The sequence below is a fragment of the Dipteris shenzhenensis genome, chromosome 17, assembly GCF_047967505.1.
Source record: "Dipteris shenzhenensis isolate YYH24624 ecotype China chromosome 17, Dip_SZ_1.0, whole genome shotgun sequence".
Lineage (NCBI taxonomy): Eukaryota > Viridiplantae > Streptophyta > Polypodiopsida > Gleicheniales > Dipteridaceae > Dipteris > Dipteris shenzhenensis.
Window position 1 is genome coordinate 19,398,092 of NC_141612.1, and position 10,568 is coordinate 19,408,659.

The 10,568-nt window shown below is 46.2% G+C and overlaps 1 protein-coding gene across 1 annotated transcript; it reads right to left on the reverse strand.

Moving 5' to 3' along the window:
• Positions 1–288: 288 nt before the first annotated feature.
• Positions 289–1,944, reverse strand: LOC147891811 (uncharacterized). Its single transcript, XM_087388625.1, has one exon. The coding sequence runs from the start codon at positions 1,512–1,514 to the stop codon at positions 813–815; it is 702 nt and encodes a 233-aa protein (XP_087244751.1). The 5' UTR covers positions 1,515–1,944; the 3' UTR covers positions 289–812.
• Positions 1,945–10,568: the final 8,624 nt, after the last annotated feature.

Genomic DNA, 10,568 nt, shown 5'->3' on the forward strand with positions numbered 1-10,568 from the left:
AGTGTTCTATAGGTAGTTCATTCAGTATTGGTGAGATGAACGAGAGAGATGACATCAGATTTAACCAAAGCAACATTATTCGAGCTGAAACGGACATCAAACCGTGGACAATTCTAAACTCTGCGAAAAATACATTACCGCAGTGGGCCGTAGTTAGAACCACAATCATCCACTAAAAGAAACATCTGGAGGAGCGAGCTTCCAGAACAACTCCTCCAGCTCCCAGAACAAACACTAAGAACGCACCCAACAAGGCAATCCGTTACTCACCCAGCAAACATCGTACGATGCTGAACATGAAAAGCAGGGTACATTTACAGTGCTCAGAAATGATGTCCGATAGTGATCAGAGCGATACAGCAGAACAAATTGCTCGTGGTACAAAAGGAAAACAAGGTGTCACCGATTCAATCCCCTTTTAGCGATAAGGGATCTGCATATTCGCAATACTGAAGGAAAACAAGATTCAGAGATGGATCATGCCTACCATAAGGAAATGCCATAAATTTCCCGCCTTGTAGAGACTCGAGAGACGAACGTAAGAAGCATCCTCGAATAATAAACCGTATCCTGAAATAGATGCCGCAAGTAGATCACCTCTAGCACAGTCTATGTTATGCTCAAAGAGTCCCAGACCCAGTTTAAAAGCTTTGCTATCGGCAAAAGGATAAAAGAAAGTCCCGTACAAGAAAGTTCATGCCGTAGTAGTAGCATGTGGGGAAAGAATCTTCTTAAGCTTCATCGACCGGACTCCGATTAATAAACCTTGCAGAAGACAACAACGCTCTAGAAATTGGGCCTGCGGGCGCTACCTACAATCGAACACTGTAACTGCAAACAGTGTCGCTGACTGACTGGCTCTGTATCGAGATTGAAAAGGTGCAATTCGAGGACGTATCGACATGATGTTTGAATATATGCAAGACGTTTACCCTTCCCGATAGGTCCGCTGTCGTAGAGAATGGTAGTGAGTTGGATATAAAATCTCCCAGCAGGTGGGAATTTGTCACGAGGCGATCCGCCAAAAGCTCCAGGTAGGAGGAAATTTGCTCTGTTCCTCCAGCTCCGATTGCTCCTGCAGGGATGGGGACGAAGCCTACCTCCTCGTCTCGGTAGAATAAGTAAGCGGTGCTGTTGGTGTATTTGAAGCTGGCTTTGTTGGGATTCTTCACGGATATGATTAGGCCTAGCGTGAAGTTAATAGAAACCTTCGGCAAAGGAGTAAGCTGCAAATCAGTGCTGAGGCTTTGGAGCGTGATGCTATCGACTGTTATTTGTGGTTTTTTGGTCTTGAACACAGTGAATGCCAGGATGACTATAATTATCACCAATAGCAGGATGAGAGTGCAGGTGATTCCGCAACATTTGGCGCACCTTCGTTTACGCTTGCCTTGTTTGACTTCGGCCACCTCTCCGATGAAAAGAGTTTGAGGGTTCTCAACATCGCGCTGGATGCTTGATGAGTCTGGTTGTTTAGTTCCCAATTCGATAGATTTTGCGTCCAGATCTGCCATTTCCGGGAAATGTCTGGGAAATTCGGCAGGGCTTGCTGGAAAATTTGAGAGAGCTTGGTCGGCAAAGGTCGCAGCTAAGTAAACTGGCCGGCGTATGAGACGTATGTAACCAGTTCTCTGATGGAGGGGGATGAAGCTCACCGTGGGAATTTCACCAGTAAAAGACTTTACGTCCTCATGGGTAAGGGAGGACGGACAGACGCAGTTTCTTCTGCAACTAGCAGAATGGGATCAATTCTGGGCAAAAGGATCTAATCCCTCTCCAAAATCATCGGTAGAAGAGGTCAGAGAGAGAGAGAGAGAGAGAGAGAGAGTTTCATCGACAGAAGGGGAGTTTCAGCATGAATGGGGCTAAAAAGCGAAGAAGAAGTTCGTCGAAGTGCTACTGAGGAGGCTCAAAGATACTACAAGAGCCACGTTGAGAGAGAGCTACAAGTTAACCGGGCGAGAAGACCATATTTGGACGTAAAGTAATGCCGGAATGAATGCGCGGTCGGCGAGGTTGGATGGGTAGGTCAGAGATTGCACGGCAATCAAAACACGGCCGTGAGGGTAGATTTGGCGACACGCCATACATTCATGTATTGTTTTACGTCCCCCATTCCGTCAACCACCAGTCGTCGCCCACGGTCCTCAAATTCTTTACGTTCCCCTAATCCCCTTTGCACCAAAAGTCAGAGCATCCTACGTCACATATCTGACGGCAATCCTGTGATTCTTGACAAAGATGCCCTTCCCTCAACCTCCGTCGCGTACCCATCCCGTCAACCTCCGTCGCCCATCAATTCCGTCAACCGCCGTCGCCCAATATCTCTGTCGACCTGCGTCGCCCCACCAATTCCGTCCCATTCCCTTCACCCACCACTTTCGTTTTCTGTCACGATTGCCCACAAATACAGAGCATCCCGGGGGCCGGGATTCCTGGCATCGGGGACAGCTGGGAACATACCGTGCCGGACGTCGCTTTGAGACGATAGCAGAGGCACATACCGGCAAAGCCCAGCGCTTCGGTTACCTTTGGACGTCACGGATGCCCCATGTGACATCGCGAAGGGAATCATGGCATAGGAAACTCGGGATCTGCAATCTCGATATTTGCTACGAAAACGAAGGTTTTGAGGGCGTTCACCAACCCCCTGTACCCTGTGCAAAATTCAGCGCAGCAATCAGCCCCATGCTTTCAATTGCGTCCCCCCTCGATCGGCTCAAATTATCTGGCCATACGAGCATGCCCAGAAAACACTTTTCTCACGTGTTTTGATTTCTGTGAAACACTTTTAAGTTTCACACTTCACAAACTTGGTTCTCTTGTCTAGCCTACCTGAAACGTGTCTACATCATGGTGAGGGTGCTTCAGCGCCATCATAGGGGGTCATTAGGGAGTGCTGCAGGAGTCGTGAGGGTGGCAAAGGTCATGAGTGGTGATCCTGAAGTGGTTGGCGAACAAAAACAAGGTGAAATTTTCACTAGGTCTTTTCGCACAACCTCAGGTTATCCTTCTATCATAGCATTCATCTAAGGCCTTTGCACAATTCCCATAATAAGAGAACCCAAAACAAACGTGCCAACAAGGTCCAAAAGTGTCAACAGTTATCATGTGCCTAGTGTGTTGGCAAATAATCTCTAGAGTGCGTTTTCCCCCCTATGCATGACAAAGCGTAAAAGATGCTACAAGCTAAAGTCTCACGTCAAGGCAAGGAGGTGGCAAGAGCTGACTGGTTTGAGTTGGGACACAAGCATGCGACTTATCGGTGAATGACGTCAAGCTCGAGCTCACCCGTTTATCGAAAGGTGATGTGTATCTCTTCTTCACGGGGCGAGTCCCCTCCATGGAAGAGCTGGTTGAGTTCTTTGCATATGATTGTGAAATGCCAGCTGTGACGGCAATCCTCCACGGTTCCTCAGAAAAGGGCAAAGCCTTCGTCTTCTTGTTGGGTATGCCCTCATGGGAGAGTGCATGAAGACACGTGGCTGTTGGTGATTTGATTATTGTAGCTGGTTGACAGATTCCTATTGGTCCATGCTTCAGGGCTTAGATGATTGGCTGCCTCGTGCATGTGGTTGGATGTGGCACAGTATCAACAAGATGATGAGTTGAGATGATTCGGGTGGTGGTGATCTTGTGGACTGTTCGGTGCATGGCTGCGACCTCGTAGGTATATGAAGAGACGGGAATCTTCGTACTTGCTCTCTTTGTCGAAAACTCTCTTATGAGAGTCATTTGAGCAACTGTTCATTTTGTCTAAGTCTTAGGGTCCATAGTAGAGTCTTTTGGGTTCTTGTATGAGCAACAAACTCCGTAGAGGTGAGCTCGGTCTTGTGTCTTGTAAGTCCATCAAATAGAATATACTTTGTAAAAACTATGTCGACTCTTTTCAGATTCATACAAGTAGTTAGCTTGCATTCTAGTTGCATAGATAATTTGCATACAATTGCCATCACTTCTCAGGTGCCTCTGAGTTGGCGGTTCTCAGTATCGACGAATTCCTCTGCATTACAAAAATTTTAGACTCAAAAGGGGCCCTTTTGAGAATTCCTAAAATATTAAAGGCTTGGATAAGGGAATATGGTATCCATGAAGGAGATTATGGCATGTGGACTTCTCTATAACAGAGCTAGGAGAAATTTCAGTTTTTTTTCCAAATACCATTGGTGGTTCACAATAAAAAATCATCTTTGGTAGGCCTACCTTGACAATATCAGGCCTCCTGTTTTCCTCCCATGGCAAACTGTCCCCTAGCTAGAACTATGCTCACGTTTTCCATTTGGTTCACCCATTTGGCCCAAACTTTGAATTCCTAACCAGCTCTCTCCCTATTCTCTCCCTTCCAAAACGTTTCAAACATTCATTCTTGCCACTTTCTAGGAGCAACTGGTTTCAAAATAGCTTCATTCCACTCTTGATTAGTCATTCTCTCTCCTCTTTGCTCACGTTTTTCTTCCACATTCGAAAATCTCTCAGAGAAACTTCTACCCAAGCTCTGCTCATCCCTCTTCTCTTCCATTCATTCTCTACTTATTTCACTCTCTCTTAGAAACCAAAGTTGCGACCTAAATCTGCTTGGAAGGAGTGAGAAAAACAAGTGTTCTCTCATTTTCAGTCCTTTCCCTACTCTTTTGGAGTATAGAGAGTCAACTCCTGAAGTTGCGACCTAAATCTGCTTTGAAGGAGTGAGAAAAACAAGTGTTCTATCACTTTCGGCTCTTTCTCTACCTTTTTGGAGTATAGAGAGTCAACTCCAGAAGAAGTAGCACATACTTTCCAAGTAATGAAGTGATTTCACCTTGAAAGTTTTGTCTGTATTAATAAGTAGATACGTTTAAGTATCACACTTTGTCTATATGTTTGTAACAAAAGACAAAGAAGAGGGAGAGATTGAGGTAGATGATATTTAAAACTACAAGACAATTTTTGACATTTTTTTTCTTCATTGGAATAGGACAGACCTAGGAGGGATAGATAAAGGAAGACACAGAGAGAGAGAGAGAGAGAGAGAGAGAGAGAGATTATTTCAAACTGCTATGTTTTTTTCTATTTGAGGGGATGAGTGAGGGAGAGAGACAGAAAATAGTCGTTTGTTTCTTCATTAGTATAGGAGGAATAGATAGAGGAAGGGAAAGAGAGAGAGAGAGAGAGAGAGAGAGAGAGAGAGAGATTATATTGAAACTGCTATGTTTTTTTATCTATTTGAGGGAATGAGTGAGGGAGAGAGACAAAAAATAGTTGTTTGTTTCTTTGCTAGTATAGGAGGGGTAGATAGAGGAAGGGAAAAGAGAGAGAGAGATTATATTTCGAACTACTATGTTTTCTTCTGTTGAGGGGATGATTGAGGGAGAGAGATAGAGATTGTATTTCAAATTGCTAGGTTTCAGAAGTATTTGAGAAAGAAGGAAAGAAAAGAGATCCTAATCAAAGAGTTTTCGGAGGGAGAGTGAGAGTGATATGATATTGATAATGTTTTTTTTGTTTGTGGAGAAATAGAGCAGGAAGAGAACATATCTTAAACTAAGTATTTCAAAATAATTTGATGTTTGTTTGTGTGAGGGGTACTTTGGAAGACAAACTGAGAGAGACAGAAGTATTCTATGTTTTTTTAAATAATTTTTTGTTTGTTTTTGTGAGAGGTTTAGTTAAAGGAAAGAGGGAAGGAGGGGGAGAGAGAGAGACTTGCAAAGAAAGAGAAACAGAGAAGAGAAGACATAATAGTAGAAAATGATACATATAGAAGTAGTTTATAGTCTGTTGTATTGAAGAATGTTAAGGATGAGCATAGGCCCATGGATTCCTCATCTCTACAGGAAATATTCTTGGATCACAATGCAACCCACTAATCGTGGGTGCTACAAAGTGGGTCAGAAGGATGCAATGGACATCTCCAAACATTGGAAGGGAAGGATATTAGACTTTGAAATTTCTCCTAGCAGTAACACAGTGACACAGGTATATATTTAGCATGTATTCACCCATGTAGACATATACGGTGCATCCGAATGCAGGATTTCCATATCATAGGCCCAATTGTAGGTTTTTCAAAGTGTACTAGTACTTCATTTGCATTTTAGAGTATTTGTATTTATTTGGGGACTTTGATACATTGTCTTATGCCTTGTATTTGTTTTGCAGATTTATATCCATATACTTACAAAGAGTGGGAGCCTGCAGCATGCGTAACTGGGGTGTTGCATGTCCTCCATGTTGAGATCGGGAGTCTTCAGTATGCAGGTCGCACACCATTAGAATTAAAAAAGGACGGGATCTTCTTCTATGACTCAATGTTCATTGTGCCAGATGAAGAAGGATAGTATGGTAGATTAGAATCTCTTCCCTTGCCTTCTTTTAATAGTCCAAAATGGCTACTTCCAAGCATGGAGATAAGTGAATCATATAGAAATAGAATGTTTAATGATGTGAGAAATGCTTTGAAGGCAACTAATGATGGAAGAAACTCTAGGTTAAGCTAGTTTCTTCCATTTCCATGCTTTGTTGATTTCTTTGCAGGTTGGAGACAATTAAGGAAAACAAAGATTACTTACACTTACAAGAGCTTAGAATTGGATTGGCTGTCTGAGCTATTTGACAATGGATGGACGACAAGAACATGTCATGCTGAAGATTTAGTACAATGTCGATTGAACACTTCAGATGTGACATTTTGGTGAGCACATCTTACAATTCTTGTTTGTATAAAAAATGATCAAGATACTATGTATTAACAGATCTCAAATTTTGAAGGTATTTTATTGGAAAGCAAAATCTCTGCATGACTTTCACATATAGAAGTTTTAAATGGAAGAACCTACAATGGGAAGCAATGGATGATGATCTGTGTGATGGCACTCACAGTCCTATTTTTGAGGTATTAATTTATTGGCAAGGACATCCTAATATAATGTTGGAATGGAAAGAGGAGTGGACCATGCGATTTAGTTCTACATGAACCAAGCCATGTGCAGCACATGCAAACCTTCCTTCCTGTTCTTCTTCTTGCTTCTGCTGAAGTCTGCTTCTTCTGTTGCTGATCATGAGCTACAGCGAGCTACAAATGAAATCCAGCGACATCCTTCTTGCACGAGCAGGTGGACCAAGTGAGATGACATAGCTCCATGTTGTCTTTGCGTCAACATGGACTTAGGCAGAATAGAATGTGTGTGTAGAGTAGCGACAAAGCTCTGCTTGTACTTGCATAAGGCTAGAAATAATCCCTCTTAGAAATCCAACTTGCATATTCTACATGCAAGTTCTACATATAATTCTTACATGCAAGTTCTACATGCAACTTCTACATGCGAGTTCTACATGCAACTTCTACATGCAGAGAGAGAATGTCTTACAATTCCTACATGCAGAGAGAGAAGCTCTCCAACTTGTATAAATACCCCATAATGGAATGAAGCCCACACTCTTTGGGGCATTGTGTTGAGTTCTACTTTGGTATTCCAAGCAATTGTCTCAAGTGTCCATGCTTCCTTGCACTCCACGTCCAACAACATGTCCTAACCTTGCAACTCCTCCTCCCCTCTCCTCCAACCTTGCAACCCATCCTCTCCCCCTCCTCCTCCCTCCTCCTCCTCCCTTCTCCTCCTCCCTCTTCCTCCTCCTCCTCCCTAGACCTCCTCCTCCTCCTCCTCCTCCTCCTCCCGCCTCCCTCTTCTTTCCCCCATGCTCTTACACCTTCTTCCCCTCCCACTCCTATGCTACCCCTAAACCCTTAATTCCTCAACCCTTAACCTCCATGATCTACGAGGTACTCTACCTTGAACCTTGGATCCTCCTTCTAAACGTGGAACCTCTTCTAAACTCTGGAATCTCTCTCTAAACCCTGGAACCTCCTTCTAACCCTTGAGCCTCCTTCTAAACCTTGGAACCTCCTTCTAACCCTTGAACTTCTTTTAAACTCCGAAACCTCCTTCTAACCCTTAAACTCCTCCTAAACCCTGCAACCCCTAATGAAGATGAAGGCCTTCATTACCTCAACCATGATGATACATGTTCCTTTTACACAATGTTTGCTTACCACACTTAAGCCTACGTCTCTCACCAGTTGAGGTCCTAAGCTACACGTATTCTAGAAACAACAACCCCAATATATCTATAGCTGACAAAAAGCCTCAGAACCCTGCATATGGAGAATACCCTGCTCTTCCTATAGAAGCCGTAGGAAAGAGCCAACATTTGGCGCTGCTGTTGGGGAGACTAGCGTCTCAAGTAATGAGTAAACATACGTAGGTATGTGTTTAAAAAAAAACAAACCACTTCGAACTTTTATGAACATAACACTCAAGGGCAAGGAGATTATAATTTTTTCCATTTCTAGCCAAACATATCAACCCCAAGCATCAAACTTGGGTTACTACCTTAAGAAATTTTTTTTATTTCTTAAAAAGAAGCCACTTGATATACAATCATGCAAGGTAGTGGACACAAATGCGTAGAGCTTGCAATTTCGATCATTTCACCTTTTTGTAGAAGAGCGAACCAAGCTAACCATAAAAAGTTATGACTCAGGAAGAGTTTAGGGTTTAACCCTAAACCTAAACCCATTTCCTATAAAAACCCACTCCATGCCCTCCGTCTTCATCTTTCACATCTTGCCTCCATTCTCTTCCTCATTCTGAGCCCTACGCAAGACACTCCTCCCTCTCCATCGACCACCACCCTACTTCCATCCTCACATGGTAAGTGACTTCGAGCCCATCTCGCAGTAAGAACCTAGCCATCCACCCACTGTCCATTGGTCCTCGACAATCCCATTACATTGAGAAAGACTTGGAGAGCGTTCAGGTGACCACCTCTTCCTCCCTTTGGACTTTCGTCAAAGTTTTCCGTCCGTCAAGTTTTTTTCTTCTCTCTTTCCCCCCCCCCCCTCCACCACCACTCTCTCCCCCCTTCCCCCTCCCATTTCCACCACCCCTTTTCTCACCCACTTTCCTCTACCCCCCCCTTCCACCACCACCCCCCCTCCCCCCTCCATCTCCACCACCCCTCCCATTTCCACCACCCCTTTCTTCCCTCCCCCCTCCCCCCCTCCATCTCCACCACCCCTCCCATTTCCACCACCCCTTTCTTCCCTCCCCCCAACCCCCTTCATCTCCACCACCCCTCCCCCCCTCCATCTCCACCACCATCCCCTCCCCCTCTTCCCCCCTCCATCTCCACCACCATCCCCTCCCCCTCTTTCTCCCTCCATCTCCACCACCATCCCCATTCCCCCTCCCCCCCTCCATCTCCACCACCCCCTTTTCCCCCCACCACCATCCCCTCCCCTTTTCCCCCCTCTATCTCCACCACCATACCCTCCCCCTTTCCCCCCCCTCATCTCCACCACCCCCTCCCCCCTTCCCCCCTCCACTCCACCACCATCCCATCCCCCTTTCCCCCCCTCATCTCCACCACCCCCTCCCCCCTTCCGCCCTCCATCTCCACCACCATCCCCTCCCCCTTTCCTCCCCTCCATCTCCACCACCCCCTTCCCCGTCCCCCCCTCCATCTCCACCACCATCCCCTCCCCCTTTCCGCCCCTCCATCTCCATCTCCACCACCCCCTTCCCCCCTCCATCTCCACCACCCCCTCCCCCCTCCATCTCCACCACCCCCTTCCACCACCACCACCACCCCCCCTCCCCCTTTCCCCCTCTCTCTCTCTCTCTCTCTCTTTTCCCTCCCCCTCCCTCTTCTCTCTCTCTCTCTCTCTCTCTCTCTCTCTCTCTCTCTCTCTTTCCCTCCCTCTCCTTCTCTCTCTTTCTCTCTCTATCTCTCTCTTTCCCTCCCCCCCCCCTCTCTCTCTCTCTCTCTCTCTCTCTCTCTCTCTCTCTCTCTCTCTCTCTCTCTCTCTTCCCCCTCTTTCTCTCTCTTTGCCAAGGGTCAGCGCCCACAGCAGTGCCCGCGCACAGCATCAGCCACAAGGTGAGGCGATGCCTGCCCCACCATCGATGGCACCCGCCCCGCCACCTCCTCCAAGCACCCCCGCCACCACGCTCCTCCGCCACCCCCTTCCCCTCCACCCTCCCTTCGTCTCCCCAACCACCCCCTTCCCCTCCACCCTCCCCGCACCTCCCCCCCACCGCCGCTCCACCACCCTCCCCTCCCCTGCACCCCCCACCGCCGCTCCACCCCCCTCCCCTCCCTTGCACCCCCCCCGCTCCTCAAACCCCTCCCCCGACCGCTGTGGTGCAAAACCCACCCCCCCTGTCGCCATCGCCGCATCTTCCCCCCCACAGATACCAAAAAAAAAAACCTAAACCTTGGTTAGTGACCCTAGGTTAGGTTAGTTTAGTCTAACTAGGTTAGGTTCACCCTAGGTTAGTTACTAACAGTTAGGTTAGGTTAATGAATCTTCAATTAGTAACTAAGTGTAGTTAGTAAACTTAGTTAGGTTAATCTCCCAGTTATAGTAACTGGGAGGATATAGGTTAGTTAACCTAACTAGATTAACATGGTTCCAACCTCTCAGTTGGACTTAAAGTCCATTCACACCACCCTTAGGACCCCCCAAAAAAAGCAAAATTTACCCCTACTTTAACCCCTCGTAACTCATCCATTTGGGACCCAATTTG

Excerpts from the sequence above, each read along its gene's own strand:
- LOC147891811 (XM_087388625.1), bottom strand. The coding sequence starts at position 1,514 with ATGGCAGATCTGGACGCAAAATCTATCGAATTGGGAACTAAACAACCA.